This window comes from Protopterus annectens, chromosome 4.part0, assembly GCF_019279795.1.
Source record: "Protopterus annectens isolate FY-2018-M chromosome 4.part0, PAN1.0, whole genome shotgun sequence".
Taxonomy (NCBI): domain Eukaryota; kingdom Metazoa; phylum Chordata; order Ceratodontiformes; family Protopteridae; genus Protopterus; species Protopterus annectens.
This window is the reverse complement of record NC_056733.1, coordinates 189,905,507-189,929,400: the sequence shown is the minus strand read 5'-3', so window position 1 is coordinate 189,929,400 and position 23,894 is coordinate 189,905,507. Positions and strand designations below refer to the sequence as shown.

Here is a 23,894-nt window from a genome sequence, read left to right as displayed (position 1 = left end):
TTGAACTCTCAACTCAGTTGACATACTCTCAACTAATCATTGCCCACAACCTACTACACTCTCCAGACAAATGCCTAGCATTACAAAATGCTCTTCTGTACTATTCACCCATTAGAGACCTTCACTCTAGCAATAAAGTTTTACTATGCACCAGTAAGACATTCAAAACTGCTGGAGACTGCCTGTACTCTCATGTGTCAAAACTCTGGAATGAAATTCCTACACAGTTAAAACAGACAGAAAACTGTTTCAAAACTTTGCTTAAACAGCACCTGTGCCAAAGATGCAACAAGTTCTTCTTGTTCACCTGGTATCTTTACTCAGATTACTTTTTACAGTCACTTTGCTTCCCAGTCTTTTTGTACCTTACCACTCCTCCTCATACTGCACTTATTTCTTAACTATTACGTTTTCTCCTTCTCTTTTCTCACACCTCATCATTAACTACAATTCCTCTTCTCATCATTTATCTTGCTTCTCATTTTCCATAACTTCTCCTTTCATACCTCTTATCAGTTTTTATGCTACGTTCTACTTCTCTGTCTGTAAATTATTACTAAACTTAAAACAAACTCAGTTTGATCTTTGCCTTGCAGCCATCATGCTATAAATAAACTGTTGTTGTATGCTACCTCTTTTTTTCAATAACTAGTGAATTTGTTAATTATTGCCATGTTTTTTGTGTTCAAATGCTATGTTCATGTAAGAAACATTTAAAAATATTTAAAAAAAAATCATGTAAATAAGCTCATGTTTTGATGATTTTTGCCCTGCAATTATAAATGTACATTATTTGTAACCAATGTGGAGCTATTCTCCTTAGGCCTTCTCTGAAAATGGGTATTGACTTTTCCTGGTCAACAAAGACAAATAAATAGTCAGCCTATGCCTCCATCCTTCTAGTTATCTACATATGTATGTGATTGATAACTGGGAGAAGGAGCCTGGGCAAAAAAGCAGAACAGTTTGGGGGCCAGGGGAGCTAATGGAGGGTGGACCAAAACTAGGATGTATAATACCCTGACAGCTGGGTCGACACTGAGGAAGGGGGGTGTATGCACTACTTGGTTGAGGGAGACAACTTCTTCCCATTATTTGAGGGACCTAAGTACTCATACCCAACACTGCCTTGATATACCTTCTTGTTATTTGTGACCTTGGACAGTGCCGTACTTATACAGGTACCACACTTTCCAATACCTTTATTCTATCTCGTTAAGTATTAGGCCTTAGGAATGTATAACTTATGTCTTACTGCAGGACTGAAATGAAGATGAGCAGGCATTTTGTTTAGTGGATACAAAACCTAAAGTTGCATCACAACACATATAATTGACTTGTAAGTGATTCAGCAATTCCTCTTCACTTTAAGCATCACCAAATAGGGCTCATTAAAATAAAAAAACGCATACTTCTGAAGTAAGTACCATGCGGCAATTCAGAGCCAAGTATGCACTGCTGTCAATTTTACATTATACATTCATCATCAATACTATGCTGACAGACGGTCTAGTCACATGGCTCAGACTGTTAAGGGGAATAAGGAATGAGATGAACAAAAGAAAAAACTATATATATTAAGTAAACTGAAAATACACATCTGCTACAACACAGTACACCAAGACAAAAACAAACACAATTAGAAAATATACAGCATGGGACCTTTTCAAAGTCTACAGTTCAGCAAATTAACAGAAAACAAGCCTCATCTACAGCATAGCTGAGTCGTCACTGTTTTCATAACAAATGACTCAGAGTGTACTTACCAATGGTACGGCTGGGCATGGAGGACAAGATCCGCAGAGTCATGGAGGAGTAAGCATCATACGGCATGCCTTCCATATTAGATAAGCCCTCAAAGTCATCTGCAAATACAGGAGAACAGTTCACAGAAGACATGTTTTCTGTACAAACTACACAAAACAAATCATATCTAAATAAAAATGGTGTAAAAGTGCATAGCTTATTAACTCGAATCGAAAACTAAATGCATAATCAAACTCAAACATAGAATGCACATTCAGCTAACTAAAACTGCTTAAGCATGCACTTTAAATTAAATAACTAATGTTTTCCAACAGCGTAATAACGAAAATTCATGCAACACAAACAGTAGAAAAATGAATTGCATCTGTTGAGTAAGACAAAAAAAACAGATACTTCCAATTAAACATTTAAACAAAACAAAGCCACACCATCAAACAGAATAAAACACCTGCCTTCAGTTAAATGATATAAAGTACAGTTTTGTACCTACCATAAATGTAGATGTTCGAGTGTCTTCACTGCTGCAGTCATTACACTTGGGTTATCCTGTCATCAGGCGGTCCCGTAGTCAGCCAGAGTTCCAAAGTCTTGGTCCGGCGTTGGTTGCTGTCGCTTCTTCCCTGACGTCAGTGCGCCAGGGGTATACAAGATGCAGCCGACGCTATTTTCTTCAGTTTTTCTTGCCTCAGATGTCAGGTGCCCCCAAATAGGTAGGCAATACATATTGCTAACAAAGCATACATGAAAAATAAAACCATAAAGTTAAGCTCCCAGCAAATACACCACATAGGTAGTATAGGGTAGAAAAGTGTAGCTAAGTCCTAGCCAAGAAAGAGGGGATGGAGGGAGGGTAACCTGGACTGCAGCAGTGAAGACACTCGAACATCTACACTTATGGTAGGTACAAAACTATACTATGTTCGTGTTTCACTGCTGCAGTCATTACACCTGGGTTGAATCCCAAAGCTGAGTCAGGGTGGCTCGGTCTAGAGAGGATCTGGTGTGGCTAGGAGGTCTTGCAGCACTGCAGTGGAAAGCCTGCTCTGGATCTGGAGTAAAGAGGCAAGTGGTAATGCTTGGTAAAGGTGTGCACTGAACTCCAAGTTGCAGCTTCCAAAATGTCCTTGGTAGGTACTCTTCTAAGATAGGCAGTAGAAGTTGCAGTTGCCCTGGTAGAATGTGGTCTAATGTTAGATGGCACAGGCTTCCTATGCTGTGTGTAGCAGAACTGGATACAGTGTCCTATCCACTTTGAAATGGTCTGCTTTGAAATAGCCTTTCCCTGTGATCTTGCAGCGTAGGATATAAACAGTTGCTCAGTTTTCCTGAAAGCTTTTGTTTTGTCCAAGTAGAAACTTAATTGTCTGTGTATGCCCAAGGAATGTAGAATTCTCTCCCCTTTATTCTGGGGATTTGGATAAAATGTTGGTAAGTGAATAGTTTGGTTATGAGCCACACTGGAAATCACCTTAGGCATAAATTAAGGGTTTATTTTTAAGGAAACCCTGTCTTGGTGAAAAATGATGAAGGGCTCCACTGCCATTAGTGCCTGTAGTTCTGAGACTCTTCATGCTGAGGTTATTGCCAGTAGCAGAGCAGGTTTCCAGGATATATATTTTATTTCTGCTGTATTAGCTGGCTCAAAAGGAGGTAAAGTTAGTTTTTCTAAGACAAAATTGAGTCACAAGTGGGTGCTGGTGCTCTACGGGGCGGTCTTATGTTTTTAGCCCCTCTGAGGTACTGCTTTAGCAATGGATGTGAGAAGATAGGAGGATCTGTGTTGTAATGAGCCGAGATGGCAGAAGCGTGGATCTTTATGGATGAGAAGGATAGCCCTTTGTCCAGCATCTCAGTTAAATATTGTAGTATCTGAGGAATGTTAGGGACAAGAGGGTCAAGGTTTTGAGCCTGGTTCCAGGCACAGAATCTCTTCCACTTTTCTGAATAAGATTTCCTGGTGCTAGGCCTCCTGGCCTCCAAAATGACATCCATAACAGCTTTAGAGAGAGGTGTTGTCTGTTTGGCTAAGGAATCTGCCATGCAGCCAGGGATAAGGTTTTGAGCTGACTGTGCAGGATCTGATTGTTTTGCTGAGTCAGAAGGTGTGGAATTTGAGGCAAAATCCAAGGTAGGCCTTGAGCCAAGTTATTTAAGATTGGGTAACAATGTTGGCATGGTCAGTCTGGAGCAATCAGTATCATCTGTGTTTTTTCTTGTCTGGCTTTTAGGAGAACCTTCGAAAGGAGAGGCAGAGGAGGGAAGGCGTAAATGTGCAGGCCTTTCCAGCTGAACGAAAAGCATCCACTTTCCATGCTTGTGTGTGATAAGTCCTTGTGCATAATTTTTGTAGTTAGCAGTTCAGTGGGGAGACAGATAGATCTATGTCCGGGCATGTTTGCATTATCATTCTGAAAACCTGTGGATTTAATTTCCACTTGTGAGGATCCATGATATTTCTGCTTAGTTCATCTGCCACAGTATTTTTCTTTCCTGGCAGGAATTGTTCTTGTAGATGAACTTGATAAGTTAGAGCTGTGTTCCACAAGGTCATGGTTTGTCTGCAAAGGGGGTAAGAATTAGTGCCCCCTTGCTTGTGTACCACATTACTGTGGTGTTGTCTGTCTTTAAAAGTAATTGTCCTGGATGCAGAAGGTCCTTGAAAGCTGTTAGGGCATTTTGTACAGCCAACATCTCTTTTTGATTGATGTGTAGATGTAGTTGGTCTGTGGTCCATTTGACCTGAATACATTTTCCTGCTATGTGTGCTCCCCAGGCGTAATCCGAAGCATCTGTTGTTAGAGTCTGCCTGGCTGTGGGTAGAGTGAAAGGATGACCCTTGTTGAGGTGACATGCCTGTGCCCACCATCGAAACTCCTGTAGCAGGCAGGTAATTAGTGGTATTTCCATTTCCAAGCTGTGTGAGTGTTGAGTCCAAATACTTTTTAGGTACCATTGTAATTTCCTCATATGCAGTCTGGCATATGGAATTAGAAGTATGCAGGATGCCATGAATCCCAAGGCCTGCAGAATTTTTTTTTGCAGGGAGTTGGGACTTTGTTGCCATCATTTGAAAATACTGAGTCAGTTGTCTTTCTTTGTCTGGCGTGACAAAGAAAGGAATATTATCTCTTGTGAGGGCACTAGTTTTGATTTCTTTTCATTTACTGTGCACCCTAGGAAACTTAATAACTTTTTTACAAATGCCAGATGCTTTAGAAGAATGTCCTTGCTCTCTTCTTGAATCATGCAGTCATCCAGGTATGGATATATTTGAATTCCTTTTTGTCTACAAAATGCAATTACTGGTGCCAGGCACTTTGTGAAGACCCTGGGCGCAGTAGATAAGCCAAAGGGCAGTGCAGAGAATTGGTAGTGCATTGAACCAGCTATGAATCTGAGGTATCTTCTGCAATTCTGTCTGATAGGGACATGCAGGTATGCCTCTTTGAGGTCCAAAGTAACCAGCCAAGCTTTCTTGCCAAACATGGGAAGGAGCTGCTGTAGTGTCAACATTTTGAACTTCGGAACATCCAGGTAAGTATTTAGAGTGGAAAGGTCTAGAATGGGTCTCCAGGCTTTGTCCTTTCTGGGTACCAGGAAGAGTCTTGAGTAAAAACCTTGTCCTTGTTCCTGCAGAGGTACTTTTTGAATAGCTCTCATGTCCACGAGGGTTGTAATTTGCTTTTGTGCCTCTGCCCAGTGATTTTGTGGCAGGTCTGGCATTCTTTTTAACCTCAGTAAAGTGTGAAAGTGGAACCTGTAACCTTGAGACACAATATTCAGCACCCATTTGTCCTGGGTGATTGTCTTCCAGTTTTGTGAAAAAAGTGCTAGTTTTTTCCCCTAAGGGAGCTGCCAACAGGGTAGAGTTTGGCATTGGTAGGGGAAAGTCATTGAGACTGTTTCCTGAGAAGGCCAATCAGCTTAGTTTCTGCTACTTCTTTCTCTCTTTCCTTTCTCTCTTTCCACTTAAAAAAAAAAAAAAAAAAAGTTATCTGCTTTTACTGTATTTGTGTTTCTTCCTACTTTATTTTGCTTTTGCGTCATCTTAAAAGTACTCAATTGTATTTATTACTGCTTGGTGTAACTCATTCTAAGCTTTTTAGTTTAAGCACTTGGGCTTCAGACCAGTTGTTTTACATTAAGAAGGTTTGTGGCCTGCACTGTGGTGGCAGGACAGGTAGCTTACATCCTTCTAAGTTGGGAACTGCTGATTGAGGGCTCAGTGTCTGTTATTCTAAAAGTGTATTAGTTCTGGTTTAAGCACTTGGGCTTCAGGCCAGTTATTTTACATTAAGAAGGTTTGTGGTCTGCACTCTTGTGGGAGGAGAGGCTGGACTCTGCCCTTCTGAGCTGGGAATTTCTGGTTAAAGGCTTATAGTGCCTGCATATTTGAACTGTTTCTTACTAAAATTGGTACACCTTGCTTGCTGTAGCATAGACTAGATCCAGGCCTGCTGAATCTAGCTTTGTTTGTATGCTTGTTGTTTGTTTGCTTATTTCCCTGAAATGCTAATCTCACCTAAAACGCAGCTTTTCAGCGCTTCTGTTGATCCCTAGTGATATCTGCATTGCTTACTGTACTTATTTCCTTGTTTCACTTGAAAGAAAGTTACTGTTTGTCATTTTTGCATTTAAGTTACCTGAAACACATTGCATTTAAGTTACCTGGCACTTGCTCACTAAGTCAGCACTAAAAAATTAAAAGCACTACACCCTCACAAACTCCCCTTGAGTACCTTGTTCCCCATTGGCCCTTTTTTTTCAATTATAATGGAATTCCCAATACTATTCTAGCATGTCCAAAGGTCAGTTGTCAATCTCCTCTCCGGTCCAGCTGGTGAATCTAGGAATCTTGAGGCAATGTTACAACTGCCTCATGTACACAGACAACTCTCTCCTCCTCCCAACAAATTCCAACACATGTGAGAGATGCAACCATATAGTCAAACTGAAGGCTAAGCTCTCGCAACTCAGTACTGGCGTAACCAGTTAGGAGGAGAAGGAAACCACACTCACTACAATTCCAGTCTCACATAGACCTACCACGACAGCAAACCAAACACAAACACACAAAAACATACTCGGAGGCTCTAAATAAAAATCTGCCTAAGCAGCAGAGACCTCCAAAGCAGACACCCAAGCAACCGCTACCCCAAAACAAAACACGTGCAACACATAGCTCACAAAGCCAGTGTGCTGAACAGTCACAGCCCTTAAGGCTAAACAACACACCTGATACACTTGTAATAGGTGACTGTATCGTCAGGCACACTGACATCCGGTTCACCAGGCTGAACAAGGAGAAGGTCACAGTGAGCTGCCTGTCGGGTGCTAGGATCCGCCACATAACACAAGCACTCAGGTCACTCCAAGGTAAGTACAAATATGACTCAGTCATTGTCCATGCTGGTGTGAATGACCTGAGACGTACCTCCCTGGACTACATGAAAAGAGACATAGAGGAGCTCTCTGAGCATGTAGCCCAGGCCGGTATGACCCTGACCTTGAGTAGCATCTTACCCTCACCAAGAATGATGCCACAATATGAAGACAAGATGATCAATTTCAACAATTGGCTTAAGTATTGGTGTCATTCAAAGGGGATCCAATGCCTGTCAGCCTGGGATGACATGCTCGACAAGCCATGATGCTTCGTTAGGGACAGCTTGCACCTGTCACCCCTGGGCTTTTGGATATTGGCGAAGGCTCTTGCTACCCCCATAGTGCCTTTTTTAGGCAAGGCTCAAAAGACAAACCCACCTCCATAGGTATCACAAGGGATAAGAAACTAAGAGTAATGCTACTCAACACCAGAAGTCTAAACCTCAAGATGCACGCACTCGAAACTCTCCTTAGCATGGAGAACATCGATATCTGTGCAGTAACAGAAACCTGGTTCAAGGCTCCCGAGAGCACCCCAGCACTGCCAGGTTATACCTCATACCATGCTTTTCGGCCCCAAAACTTGGACCGAACCACAAAAGGAGGGGGAGTATCAATATTCGTCAAAGATACCCACACCTCCAGGTTGGTGGCACAGCATGAAGCATCAGAGACTATCCATATGCAACTAACAGTGGGTAAAACTGCCTTCCAGTTTATAGCCTGCTACAGACCATCCTCCCAAACCCAGGAACCCCACTCGGCCTTCCTGAGAACACTGGAAAATATGAAGGTCTCTCCAAACACCATTATATTGGGCGACTTCAACTACCCAAACATAGACTGGGAGCATTACTTTAGCTCCAACACCCTAGCCCAAAGGTTCCTAGAATTTATAAACTCAAATGCTATGGAACAACTTGTTACCACTCCCACAAGAGGTGAAAACATACTGGACCTGATCATCACCAACATGGGGACTCTATGCTCCAGACCAGAAGTGTATCCCTCACTGGTAAGATCAGACCATAAACTAATCTCACTGGATATTCACATCCCGACCTCACCCCCTGCCCAGAAAACCACAATGAAAAACTTCTCTAAAGCAAATTTCGCACTCCTCAAAACCAAGGTGGAATCCTTTAAAGCCCCCGGGCCTGTGGAAAATACGGCCCAGACTGCAGAATCCTTTATATACGCATTCTATGAACACCTTCAGGAATGCATGGATCTTGCAATCCCAAATAAAACCAAGACCCAATCCTCCAAAGGCAGACGTCCTGTCTGGTGGACCCCAGCCATAAACAAACTATACAATAGAAGGAGAAAGCTACTACATGATAGAGCAAAATCCCAAAAAGGGAAGGAATCTCTGATCAGTATTAGCAAAAAACTACGGGCACTCATAAAATCGTCTAAGGCCAGCTTTGAGAGAAAAATTGCACAGGACACTAAGGATAATCACAAGGCTTTCCTTAGTTATGTTAGGAACCTGGGTGGGAATTCCCAGATATGCTCAGAATTAGTCCAAAATGACAAAAAATACACCAAACCCACAGACATTGCCAACATCCTAGCTGACAGGTTCAGTGCAAACTCCCCCCAACCACAAAAAGGGCAAATATCTATCCCAGCAGAGTGCTGCCCCCCTGACATCTCAGATGCTCAGGTAAGAGCCGCCCTCTCCAAAGCAAAAAACACAGCATCAATGGGACCAGACTGTGTCCCGGGATGCGTCCTACATGAACTCCAAGAAGAGCTAAACCCAAACATAAAACTACTGTTCAATCTCAGCCTTACTACAGGATATGTACCCAAAGAGTGGTGTACAGCAACAGTGGTCCCTCTTCACAAAGGTGGTGCCTCAACGGATCTTGGAAACTATCGCCCCATAAGCCTGACTAGCTTGGTCTGCAAAGCTATGGAAAGGATCATCATGGACCTCATAAATAAAGATATTGGGGACCTACAGACACTGGATCCTACCCAGTTCAGCTTTGTTAAGGGCAGATCCTGCCTCTTAAACCTGGTCGATTTCTTTGAAACAGTCACCAAGGCCATTGACGAGGGGAAGGTGGTCCACACAGCCTACCTGGACCCCGCAAAGCCTTCGATACTATACCCCACTCGGGCATTATAGATAAGCTCACCAGCTTAAATATAAACCCCTATGTCACTAGATGGGTTGCAAACTGGCTCAAGGACAGAACCCACATGGTTAGAATTGCTGGAGCCATGTCAGACTCCAAACCAATTACAAGTAGCATCCCACAAGGCTCAGTCCTGGGACCTCTCTTGTTCGGTATATATTTCTCGGAGGTACAGGCCAACACGGAAGGACTGTGGCTGACCAAGTTTGCAGATGACTGCAAACTGGGCACCAAAATCGACTCTCCAGCCGACACAAGCATCCTCCAAAAGGGCCTCATAGAAACAGACAACTGGTGCCAGAGCCATGGCCTCAAGCTAAACGCCAAAAAGTGTATAGTCATCCCCTTTGGCAAAAACAAAGTGCCCACAAATTACCACATAGGTGGTAATCCATTAAGTACAGAAGAAGTAATTAGGGACCTGGGGACCCAAGTTGATAGCAATCTCTCATTTGACAACCACGTGGCCAAAGTGGTTAGAAGAACATTTTATATAGCCCACCTAATCATGAAGGGATTCACATCTAGATCAGGGGAGGTCATCGTGCCTCTTTACTCATCCCTCATCAGGCCCATAATTGAGTACAATGCCCCTTTTGGGATGTACCTTACCAGACACGTGGAGCAACTGGAAAGACCCCAAAAGTACCTCACCAAGAGGATCAAAGGGCTCAAACAGATGCCATATGCTGCCCGGTTAAAGAAACTCCAGCTCTACTCAGTGGCATACCGCCTGCTCAGAGGCGATCTGTGCCTGACGTATAAAGCCATGTCCACCCGGAATTAATGGACATGCTGCACCTCAGAAAATCCAAATCCCATCGAGCTACGTGCTCGAGAGACTTGAACCTCAGCACTGAAAAAAATAGGACATGCTGGAGGGACAGATTCATAACCCAGAGGCTCCCTTCACTCTGGAATAAAATCCCAGTCCAGGTTAGGCAGAGTCCCTCATTGACTCTCTTCAAGAGGAATCTTGATGAGTTGATGGGAGATCGTAGGTTTACCCCGGGTATCACTTCTGTGTCACTGTTAGACAGAGGCACAGTATACTAACCTCGAAAAAGGGCAATGCAAAATTAATTTAAAATGGGTGACGAAAGCCAAACACATTCTGGCTAGGCTTATAAATGCCCTAGGGCAGATAGCCTAGTATGAACCTATGTAAGGTTGTGACTTGTCCTCACCTCCTTTGGGTGTTGAAGCATCCCACTGTCCTGGACTGTAAGATCCTTGGGGCTGAGATCTGCCTCTTGGGCATCTGTCTCTTTGTGGCCTGCCTGACACTGGAAAGGACCAATTTGTTTTAGGCCAATTTCTGCTAAATCTTGGTGGCTGTACCTGTAAGAAATCTTTCACTGTTTGCATAGATTTTGCTTCATCCTCCATTTTCTTTAAAACCTCTTCAGCTTTAACACCAAATAGAATATCTTGCTGTAAAGGCGCATCTAATAATTTAGCCTTGACCTGATCTGGTAAGGTTTGTTCCTTTAACCAAGCATGCCTTTGAATCACAGATCCTATAACTGCTGCTCTACAAGAAGCCTCTAATGAATCAAAACCACATTGCAAAGTATGTTTTCCCACTTGTTCAGCTGCATGCAATAAATCCTGCATTTCCTTAAAATCAGGTTGTTCTGCACTTGCACTCATTTTCTGCTTTAACTGAGACAGTAAATATTGTTGATATTTAAGCATGTGAAACTGGCAGTTTAAAGCCCTCACTGCTAAGGTTGCAGAGGTGTAAACTTTTTTCCCCCATCTGTCTAATGCTCTGGAATCCCTGTCCGAGGGAACTGGATTTTTGGCAGTGGAGGCCTTTACCCCTTTAGGACCCTGGGAAATAGTTTCTGGGTCAGCATCAGGGTTTCTGTAAAGAAATTTGTGAGAGTCAGGGACTCTGAAGTACCTGTCAGACTTGACAGGAGCAGGGGAGAGAGATTCTGGATTTAAACTGGATTCAGAGAACACATCGTCAACAGTATCCAACACTGGCAGAATAGCAAGGGGCCTGTGTTGGGGTAATAAAAGAAAATCTCTGAGCCTTTTCTTGGACTCTTGAGTAATCCTGGCCCTCCCAATGGAAATGCTCCCTCATGGTGTGCAAAGTTTCCCCAAAAGAGTAATCCTCAGGAGGAGAGGCTGAAGGAATAGATTCTTCAGCATCAGAGTCCTCATAGGGGGGTAAGGAATATCCCTGGTCAGAAGAGGAATCAGAATATACAGAAATCTGGTCAGAGGAATCATAGTCTGTATCCTGCCTAGGCCTTTTATCTGGAGGGGGATGGGTACCCCTGATCAGAGTAATTAAGTCTTCGGCCATTTTGAGCATCTGTTTTTTAGGCATGGAGGCCTGTCCAGGTGAATGCTGTACTTGCTTCTTTGTCTTTAAAGTTGATTTAGACTTGGCTGTAGATGCAATGGTAAGTTGAGAAGGTCTGAAAACACCCTCAGAAGCCGAAGCCTGCTCAACGGCTCCGGACCCATCTGTAGGGTTAGTCTCCATAGGCCCAACACCTTGAATATCCAGAGGCCTAGGCAACTCCACATGGGAGTCGGTTGTGGCCTGTGGCTCTGAGGTAGTGGGTGTCAGGGGCTGCAAAAGCACCTCACTGAGAACCAGAGAACTGGCGATTGGCCTAGAAGAGGCTTCGTCGTCAGTTTTGGACCTCGGATGCCTGTCCTTATCCTTATCTTTGTGTTTTTTGTGAATTCTGGTCGTCGTTTTTCCGACGGCATGGTATAATTAAACCTTTGGCCAAAGTAATGGCGTGCAAAATCAAACCGACGTTTAATAGTGCGTTTGTTAAATCTAGCACAAAACCGACAACTACTGACGTCATGATCTGGGCCTAGGCATGGAATACAGTAAGAATGAAAATCCTTATGAGGTATTTGCTTCCCACAAGAAATACAGTTATTAACTTTTACTGACATCGGTCTGAGGCAAGAAAAAGTTTTCCCAAAGGGGTACTTAGCTTTATTGAGGACTTCGGATCTGAAATCAAATTTGAAATCTCAGGAGTCGGCCGACTGGCACTTGTGAACTGCTTTTGCGTCGGGCACAGCTCGGCAAGAAAGACTGAAGAAAATGGCATCGGCTGCATCTTATATACCCCTGGCGCACTGACGTCAGGGAAGAAGCGACAGCAACCAACGCTGGACCAAGACTTTGGAACTCTGACCGACTACGGGACCGCCTGACGGCAGGATAACCCAAGTGTAATGACTGCAGCAGTGAAACATGATGAACATCAAATGAAGCTCACCCTACAGACAGATGTATGCAACTATTCAGTTAAGTGAAGCTCTTACTGCATGACACAAACACTTACAATCCCCCCCCCAGCCCCACAGCAAATCCTAGTCTGCTTGCTGTGTCTTATTGTCCAGCCAACCAACAGATCCACAGTAAACTGATCGGTCACAATCAAGCCAGAAAGCAGTGAGTTTGGCTCACATCCTCAAGGCTGACATCAGACAATGCTGAGCATCTCTCCTACCACAATCCTCAGATCTTCATCATCTGTAGTTTAGTACCCCATTGGCTGGTTATGTCATCTCCAAGGGACACAGCATCAGTCCATGAACCACTGCTCAGACTTTTCTGACAGACTCTACTGCAGGATGCTTGGCCCATCAAGACCTAACAGCAGATGAATTGAGTGGTAAACTACACAGACACAGTCTCAGTTTGTCATTATTCAAGAAGGGTTCTCAGATAAAGGGGCACAAGGAAATGTTACCCAAATGCCACTGTATTCACCAAAACACAGAAGACCACATGAGGAATCTGCATGTATGCCGTGGTGATAGGAGGTACTGCAAACTATGCCAGGAGAAGTGCGGCAGTGGATGTGTAACATATGCCAGCACAGCTAGCTGAAATTTAGTATAGAATTATATATCAATTGTGTATCAAACCGATTTGTACAGATGCTTGTGTTTAGAAATGTATTTGTAAAGTTGCTTGTGTTAAAATGTATCAACAGTGTGCCCTGCTGGAAGGAAAAGAAATATACATAGGATCATAGGACGTTACTAGGCTAATGGCCCTAGGGCCCTTGCAAGCCTAGCCAAGTTCTACCCTTATTTCTATGATCAGCACCTATTGCCCCTGTCCAAGAGACACAGGTGGAACCCCCAAGGTGAATTTATGGTTACTCATCCAGTCTTCCAGACTGTGTTTGAAGAGGGCCAATGAGGTGCTCTGTTTGACATGAAGTGGAAGTCTGTTCCAAAGGTGTAGTAATCCCTGGGAGACCAATCTGTCCTTCTAGCAGGTTCTATTAATGTCACATACCAGGTTAAGGTCTTTAGAGCAAGTAATCCTTGTACCATTTGACTTGCGGATATGCAGCATTTCCAATAAAGCAGGTACAGAGATTGCCTTATATGCAAGGCACACATCGCCTCTGAGTAGCCTGTATGAAACAGAATAAAGTGACAGCGATTTCAGATTATCCACATAGGACAGATGTTGAAGACCTTGAATTTTCCTTGTGAGGAACCTTTGTGGTCTCTCCAATTGTTGCAGGTGCTTGGAAAGGTACATACCAAAAGGGGCGTTTTACTCCATTATTAGCCTGATGCGGGATGATTACAGGGAGGTTATAACTTCTTTTTCTTCCCAAGGCAATGCCCTTATTTATGAGATGAGCAATACAGAATGCTACCACTGTGGAGACATGGTGATCAAAGGTAAGCTTGCTCTCAATCTGTATGCCCAGGTCTCTCACCATTGAGTGCAGACTTAGGGTATTGCTATTGATGTGATAGCTAGCTGAAACATCACTCTTACTGAAAGGGATGATAATACATTTTTTTTGCATTGAGCTTAATGCCATGATTTTGGCAACAGTCATTTGTTTGTGTAAGACCCTCTTGTAGGATGTTGACATCATTTGGAGATTTTATGACTGCTCCAAGTTTGCAGTCATCAGCAAACTTTGTCAGCCTCATACATGTATTACTGTAACTGAATTAAATGTATACATTTTAACAGAGGATACTAGAAGAGAAGAGGTTAATCCCAATCCAGCTGACTTTGAGCAATACTGGGTCTAGGCCATAAATAGGCCATCTCACAGTTCTGAATGAAGCCAGAGATGCAATGCCTATAAGATGTATGGCTTAGTAGCTCTGTAAGAGGAGTAGAAGTGTTAAAATGGTTTTATGACTTTCAGGAGCAGTGGCAGATCTGAGCAAAGCTCTATCTCTGTGTGTATGGTAACACATAGGTGCTAAATCCTGACAGCTTCTAGCAATGGGGGTGTATGGGAACCAGATGCCAGATGACCAGATGTGATGTCATTGTGTAATCAACTCTGAAATAATACTTAGATATTATATTGAAAAGTCTCCCAGTCAGACTGAGCAATCTGTCTTGGATCTGACAACAAGGACCACTCATCCACATCATCTTGCCTTGCTCTATTCAGTAAGTACGAACAGTAATTCTCTATATCAGTCAGGAAAAGTATGCAATAATGGTTAAGTATTGTTTTTCTGTAACTGTGTGAATCTTTCCAGCTGCGTTATTTTTAATATTTCCTGTGGTTGAAACTCTGGTGTTTACTGCAAATAGATATTTAGTATTTTCACGTTATTTTATTATTTCTTATTAAATATATTTAAACTTCTCATTGTGACTGGTCATTTTAGAAAAAATATTTAAGTTTTGAGAGTATCTGCATATATTTATTTGGTGATAACTCTGGCCACTCCTGAAAGCCTTCCTGTTTGGTCAACATTACCATTTGCATTAATATTAACTTCACTCAGCAGAACTGGATACCCTTTTAAGAGCCTTATAGTAACTGACTGGTGGCAGTGAATCTACCTTATAGTCTGGGCAAAGTTGAAAGAGCGGGTAATCTATGCCAGCCTTTTCCAAGCAGTGTGTGTGTGTGTCAGCTACTTGGAGCATGGACAAAGAGCACTGGTTTCACAGAGAGGGTGCTGGATGACTTAACCCTACAGTTGTGACAGTGGACAGTCTTACTGGGGACCTGGAGGGAGATGGAGAGAGAAACACAGACCCTGGGCTGTGTGTATTGTCTGTGTACTAAGGGAAATTGTGCTCAATGCAGAGAGGTTTACATCTGAAAATGCTGAGTGCAACCATTTGCACTCCAAATGGACGTTCCTCTCCTGTGTCAGTGATGAGAATTCAGGCTTCTTGATTACTGTCCCAGAGTGGGGAAAGTCCATATTGGTGAGCAGTGGTGTGGATATTGAACTTCTGCAGCCTGTAAGCAGTTATCACTAAAGGTGTGTATTCGCTCAGTAGCCACACTGTAAATATTCAGAGTTTCATATCAGAACAGTTTTATTTATTTTTTTTTGTTAGTTTAGTTTAGTCAGAGAGGCAGATATGTCAGCACAGGACTATGGCAAGCTGACAAAGAACCAGTTGGCCAAGGTGTGTGAAGCCAAAGGACTGGTGCATGCCTGCCTAACTAAAGAAATTATTTCAGCTTTAGTCGCAGCTACAACACAGACCAGCAACCAGGATAACCAGTCTGGTGATGGGAATTTGCAGCTGTCAGGAATAGGACAGTTCACCTTTTCCTCAGAGGACTTAAAAATCTATCTGGAGTTAAAGGAACTTGAACTGAAGGTCAAATGTATGGAATTAGAATCAGCAGAAAAACTGCAATAGGCAAAACAGATGGAATTACAATTAGCAGAGAGAGACTGCGGCATTTGTAGGCCGAAGAAAATGAGAAGCAGCATCAACATGAGAGAGAGATGCTGACTCTTCATCAGGGTAATGGGGAAGGGAATAACCAAACCCCAGAAGCAATAAAGGTCAGTAAATTTCTTCCACAATTTACAGAGTGATAATTTTGATAGTTCTATTCATATACTTGAAAGGGTATGTAAACAGTATAATGCTGACCAAGGGCTGTGGGTCTGGTTCCTGACCCCCTTACTCCATGGTAAAGATGTAACTGCGGTTTCTAAATTGTCTTGCATTGATTGCTTTAACTATGAAAAAGTGAAGACATGTTTACTTGAATGTTTTAAGTTAACACCAGAAGCTTACAGAAAAAAGTTTGTGAGCATAGACTCAAGGTACATGAAAGTGTGTGTGTGTGTGTGTGTGTGATTATATTGCCAAGTTAAGCACTTATTTTCACAGGTGGGTGAGTGGGTGTCACATCACTACTTCTGGAGGGATGGCAGACCTTTTGGTGAGGGAATAAGCCCTTAGCACTTTGCATGATGACATGAGAATCTGGTTGGCAGATAGGGTATGCAACTCTGCAGATGAGCTGGGGAAGAAAGGGGATCTCTACTTAGCAAGCAGGGCATGACTGCACAGGAAGTGGATACCCAGTGCTGCATATGGATATAAGGGAACCCATTGTATGCCAGTGGTAAGTTGTCTAGAGACAACAGGGGTACAAAACTATCACAAGAGATTATATCCTATCTTCGGGTCTCAGCAGTGGCCTGTTTCCATCCACTGACAGCCTCTGACATAATGATTATGAGTCCTGCAGTGGTTAAAGAAGAGCAGTACTTGCTTGGGCAGTCCACTGCAGTCAGAGCTTTAGGAAGGACTCCACTTCAAATGCCTTTGGCCAGTGTTCACCTTGACTGGGAGGGTGGAAAAGCAAGCAAGTAGGTGTATTTGAGGACATCCCTACAGACATCCTGTTAGGGAATGATGTTGATAGTCACATGCAGTTAGGCTTGGAGACAGGCATATGGGTGTGGTAGCCTGGGAGACCCAGACAGACACTACACCTTAAGCCAGGGCTGGTGGTGTGGATATTTCAGGGAGGGAGCTACCCTGTAGCAGTGTGCCTGAAGGTGAGCCACAGCTGCTAGTAGGTACTGATGTTCCCTTGGACAGAGTGACTGCAAGGGCAGAGCTGAGTGTTAGTACCCAGGCTGACAGTGAGGCACATCAGTCAGAGGATACCAGACGTCCTGTGGAAGGGGAGCTGGGAAGAGTCACAAAAGTAGAGCTCAGACTGGCTCAGTTATCCAACCTTACACTAAGGGGCTTGAGGGATGTAACTAGGGAGGCATCTGATTCTCAAGGAAAAGTGGAGTCTGTATACTGGAACAAAGGGTTACTGTAACAGAGACTGGACCCCTGAGGGAGGGCTAGAGGGTGAGGTAATACAACAGTTGGTAGTGCACAGAACCTACTGTCTGGCACTTCTTGCCATAGTCCATGACATTCCTTTCGCAAGTCATATGGACAAAGTGTACCAAGAGACGTATTATGCAGAACTTTTATTGGTGGAGTCTGAGTGGGATCTATGGCTATATCGAGCCAGCCAGCAAAATGCTAAGTTACTACAGTGGAGCCTAGGGTTACAGTGATATATGACAGTGCAGCACTGTAGTGGGGTCAGCAATGCCAAGGCAGATGGGATCTCAAGACAGGGTTAGGGGTAATTTATTCCCAGATAGGCTCATTCCTCTCAAGCAATGTTTCTCAAGGGGAACTATAAAAATTAGTTTGAGTCTTTAAAGGGGGAGAGATCTGACAATAGGAGGTACTGCCAGCTATGTCAGAAGTGGTGTAGTGGATGTGTAACATATGCCAGCACAGCTAGCTGGAATTTAGTAAAGAATGTTATGTCATTTGTGTATGAAACTGATTTGCACAGGTGCTTGTGTTTAGAAATGTATTTGTAAAGTTGCTTGTGTTAAAATGCATGAACAGTGTGCCCTGCTAAAAAGAAAAAAATGCACATGTATTATTGCAGCTGGATAAAATGTATATATTTTAACAGAGGATACTGGAAGAGAAGAGGTTAATCCCAATCTACCTGACTTTTTGAAATATTGGTCCTAGGCCATAAAAATGTTATCTCACAGTTTTGAAAGAAGCCAGAGATGCAATGTCTGTAAGAAGTATGGCTTGGTAGCTCTGTAGGAGGAGAAGTAGTATTAAAATGGTATTGCTTCCAGGAGCAGCAGCAAATCTGATCAAAGCTCTATATGTATGTATGGTAACACATAGGTGCTAAATCCTGACAGCTTCTAGCAATGGGGGTGCATGGGAAACAGAAGTCAGATAACCAAATGTGATGTCATTGTGTAATCAACTCTGAAATAATATTTAGATATTACATTGAGAAGTCTCTCAGTCAGACTGAGCAGTCTACTTTAGATCTGACAACAAGGACCACTCACTCACTTCATCTTGCCTTGCTATATTCAGTAAGTAGGAACAATAATTCTCTAGATCAGTCAGGAAAATATAATGAGAATAGTTAAGTATCATTTTTCTGTAACTGTGTGAATGTTTCCAGATGTATTATGTTGACTATTACTTGTGGTTGAAAGTCTGGTGTTTACTGCAAATAGATATTTAGTATTTTCATGTTATTTTATTATTTATTATTTACATATGTTTAAACGTATCATTGTGGCTGGTCCTTTTAGAAAAATATTTAAGTTTTGAGAGCATTTGCATATATTTTTGGGGATAACTCTGGCCACTGGAGAAAACCTTGCTGTTTGGTCAGCCTTACCATCTGTATTAATATTAACTTCAATCAGCATAACTGGATACTCTTTTAAGACACTTATAGTAACTGACTGGTGGCAGTGAATCTACCTTATAGTCTGGGCAAAGTTGGTAGAGCAGGTAATCTTTGCCAGCCTTTCCCAGGTGTGTGTGTGTGTGTGTGAAAATTAAATCTCAAAGAGTGTGTGTATCAGCTACTTGGAGCAGGAACAGAAAGCACTGGTTTCACAGAGACAGTGCTGGAGGTCTTAACCTTACAGCTGTGTCAGTGGGGAGTCTTACTGGGGATCTGGAGGGAGACAGCTAGAGAAACTCAGACCCCGGGCTGTGTGTCTTCTGTGTGTGCTCTTAAGGGAAATTGGGCTTGATGCAGAGAGGTTTACATCTGGAAATACTGCATGTATCCATTTGTATTCCAAGTGAACTTCCCTTTCCAGTGTCAGTGGTGAGGATTCAGGCTTCTTGATTACTGGTCCTGAGTGGGGATGTCACATATGCCACTGTATTCATCCAGACATGAGCACCACAATGACCTGTCACCATCTCCTCTTCCTGTTAAATGCAAACAATCTCATTTTTAAAAGCTTGTAGGAACTGTGTGCATCCTATACCCTGATGAGACTGACTCTAAGATCCAGTCAACACAACACCAACAGTAAAACGGATCTACTTTACATGACTGAAAACTCAAAATACTGAATTTCATTTGACTGATACCACAATACTTAATTTTCAAGATACAGAAAACTCATTTGACTGAGTCTCATTATACTGAAAGCTTACAATGCTGAATGTCAAAATACTGAAATTTAAGCCATAGGCATATGCACTTACAATGCCAAACACCAACTCTTTCCAAAACTTAAAAACTACTTATTTGCCATCTTAACAGAATCCGGATAATATAAAATCAAACTAGGTGGTGGGGGGGGGCTATATCCCTACACTGCCACTATTTATACTAAGTCCAGGATCGCACTACAGTGGGGAAAAGGGCATATACCTTTTAATTACCTTGCAGCACTGTACACACTGCCACTACTGCAGGGTGTGCACAAAACGTCTGTCATATTACTTTAGGTACTTCCCATAAAAATGTAGAGAGACATACCCAAATTTAGAAACACTACAACACTGCTTTCTATGCTACTGTTGGTATTCTTACAGTCGGCATTTTAAGTTACAGTATTTTTTTTTAACACAAGCAAGTCACATGTGAAGGGAAACACATCACGTCTATGGCTTAAAATTCAGTATTTCAAATTCAGCATTGCAAGCTTTCAGTACAATGGGCAGCCACGGTGGTGCAGCGCTTAGCGTTGCCACTTCACAGCAAGAGGTTCTCCGGTTTAATTCTTGGCTGGGATGCCTTCTGTGCGGAGTCTGCATGTCCTCCCTGTGGTCGCGTGGGTTTCCTCCGGGTGCTCCGGTTTCCTCCCACATCCCAAAGACATGCAGTAGGTGGATTAGACACTCTAAATTGGCCCTAGATGTGAGTGTGTGCATGTGTGCCCCTTCTGTGGAAGGTTGGGTGCCGGGCTGGCAACTCAACACTGTAAAACTCAACTGCCAATCATGAGCAGACAGGTGATCCGCTGTGGTGACCCCTAAAGCCGAAAGAAGAAGAAGCAGCTTTCAGTACAATAATATTCAGTCAAATGAGTTTTCAGTAAATTGAAACTTAGGTCTCAGTCAAATGAAATGCAGTATTTTGCGTTTTCAGTCATGTGAAGTAGACCCCAGTAAAAGACCTGCAATCCTGTGTAGCACACTTTACTCAAGATGGTCTGGTGGCATAAATGCAAACTGCCTGTCTACAGCACCAGTGAGCCTGATGTCACATTAGTCAGGGGGTAGCACAAAGGGATAATAAAGGGATAATATATAAGGATGGGGTGATTTGCTGGTTAGTAATACTCTCTAGATGGCATTGGTGGCTTATTATCTCAAAGGTCATAAAACTTGGAAAACCCCAGCAGAGCCATCACAGTCTGCATGCATACAGGAGCACTTGTAATGCACAATGTAAAACCACACTTGGCAACTTCAACTGTGTGCACCTGTGTAACTGTGTGCATGACCTAAGACAAACCAGGAAAGGTACACCAGACAATAGTGAATCCAAACACATGGAGGAACAAGGACTACCCTGTAGATAAGTTTAATGAACTGACATCCGTCTTACTGTGAAGAGACTTCTTCAGGAAAAGTGACACATGAATTCATACTACTTAAATACTACACCTCTCCCCTAATTAACACAATTAATTCCACTACAATGAAATGTTAAAAACTTAAATGTAAAAACATAAAAATATGTACAAATATCAACGCTACTTTATACTAAAGTTACATACTTAGATAACCTAGTCAATAAATATATATAATTCAGTCACAATGTGTAAAACTACTCCCCAATATCTAAAACGCCTGCAATTTAATCAGTTATGAAGCTAGGTTAAAATACATGCTAAAAAACATCATACAATTGAACAGTTCTTATTACAATAAAAACTAAATAAAAAATATATATGTATATCTATAAAAATATTATTTGAAATATTATTTGAACTGTATCATAAAAATGTGAAACAATATGAATATGAAAATATATAAAATTATATGAATGAATCTATAAACATAGGTTTAGGCTTATCTCAACAAATTTCTCAATTTAAGAATACAAGTAATGGAATAAACTTTGTTTAACCCGGGCGACTAACATGCCCTAGTACGTAACTGCATTATATCTAAGAATTGGGAATACATTATTAATGATCTCACTATTCAAGAACTTTTTAATGTGCCACCCAGACTTGTGTGGTAAGAATTTAAAGAACATTTTACAATGTAAAGTATTCAGTTATCACATGAGAGTAGCAAGGGCATATTCAAATGTTGTATGTGCAGATATTCTGTACACATGACAATAGGAACTTCTTTTAGCATTAGGGAACGTACTTACACAAAAAAACACAGATTCAACTGCTAATCTAAGGGCATGATTTATTTGTCACAGTGCCAAAAGTGCCCCTCTTACTATATTGGCAAGACAGGAAATTAAGAGAGAGGGTGTACAAACATTTATAACATATTAGGAATCATAACTTAGATAACGCACTTGCCAGACACATTGATGATTACCCAGATCATATTTTTTAAATTCAGGGCTATCGATTGTATTAAATGTGATGGTAGGGGTGGCCCAGAATCATTAATGCTTGAAAAACTGGAATTATGTTGGCAGTTACGAACTAGGACGTCAGTCGCCCAGGTTAAATGAAGTTTATTCCATTACTTGTATTCTTAAATTGAAAAATTTGTTGAGATAAGCCTAAACCTATGTTTACAGATTTATTCATATAATTTTATATATTTTCATATTTTTCACATTTTTATGATACAGTTCAAATAATATATATATATATGTATATATATATTCAAATAATATATATATATGTATATATATATTCAAATTATATATATATATATATATATATATATATATATATATATATATATATATATATATGTGTGTGTGTGATATATATATATATATATATATATATATATATATATATATATATATATATACATATATACATATATATTTTTTATTTATTTTTTATTGTAATAACTCTTCAATTGCATGATGTTTTTTAGCATGTATTTTAACCTAGCTTCATAATTGATTAAATTACAGGCGTTTTTGATATTGGGGAGTAGTATTACACATTGTGAATGAATTATATATATTTATTCACTAGGTTATCTAAGTATGTAACTTTAGTATAAAGTAGCGTTGATATTTGTACATATTTTTATGTTTTTACGTTTAAGTTTTTAACATTTCATTGTAGTGGAATTAATTGTGTTAATTAGTGTTAATTAGGGGAGGGGTGTAGTATTTAAGTAGTATGAATTCATGTGTGACTTTGCCTGAAGAAGTCTCTTCACAGTAAGAGACGAAAAGTGCTTTGTATTATCGGATGTCAGTTCATTAAACTTATCTACAGCGTAGTCCTTGTTCCTCCGTGTGTTTTTGGATTCACTATTGTCTGGTGTGCATGACCAGACAAACATGCAAACTATCATAAAACATTACACAGGGATTGACTATAAAACTGAGTCATTTTATGTAAGAAAAATATCTCCCAACCACCAAGAAAACCTCAAATGACTATACCCTACATCTTATCACACGATACCAGGGAAATGTTCAAGTAGGTATGTGACAAAACAGAAAGAAATTAGATGGCTTAAAGATTAGGAAGGTTGATGAAGATAACAGTTCAAGCTGATTACAAAAACGAACAAAAAAGTGTAGATGACTATGGAATGTCATAGAGGTCAAATTACAGGAGCTCACTTCTGACACTATAGGTAAGGTAATTTGTTTTTACATATTGCTACTACGAAGCTGGGAACTGCCACCCTCAGTAACACATGTTTTTAATAAAATACATTGGCTCAGGCCATTATTTGACTCTGGTGATTTCTTCTGACACTTGTCGATTTTATACTGGTTGCTAACCCCATGTATGCAACACATTTATCTACTTTGTCCAGTTTATTCCACTCTGTCATCTTGGCTCTACAGCCTTTCAAGTACAGAAGACCATCATTCCCGTCATTCTTTATGTACAGCTCATTTAAAGAGACATACCCTATTAACATCCATTTACAAAAATACTTTCCAAATGATTTCCATATTTAGTCCATATGGACTAGAAGAGCCACTCTTTCTTATTACATCTTAGAGACAGCGGAAATTCTAGCAAAACCATACATCTTAAATCTGTCACTTTATGTCGCTGCTCTACAAAATGCCTAACCACTGGGCTTGCTGTTCTTTGGTTCTTATGTCCCCTATATGTTATAATATTCTGTTTTTAACCACTCTTTTGGTTTTACCTAAATACAATTTACTGCATGAACATTCAATATATAATTAACACCTTCAGATTTACATGTTTTATATGAAAGACAAACCCATTCATGGCCTTTTTGCATATACATAGGATCATAGGAGGTTATTAGGCTAACAGCCCCAGGGCCCTTACCAGCCTAGCTAAGTTCAATCTGTGTTC

At 41.3% G+C, this 23,894-nt stretch overlaps 1 protein-coding gene across 5 annotated transcripts in view; it reads right to left on the bottom strand.

The window, feature by feature from the left end:
* Positions 1 to 23,894, bottom strand: part of TMC6 (transmembrane channel like 6) — a 1,104,128-nt gene that overhangs the window by 527,246 nt on the left and 552,988 nt on the right. For all 5 annotated transcript variants that reach the window (XM_044068185.1, XM_044068183.1, XM_044068186.1 and 2 more), the window contains exon 4: positions 1,767 to 1,865. In XM_044068185.1, the coding sequence (XP_043924120.1) occupies positions 1,767 to 1,865 (99 nt within the window). The remainder of the gene's footprint in view (positions 1 to 1,766; positions 1,866 to 23,894) is intronic.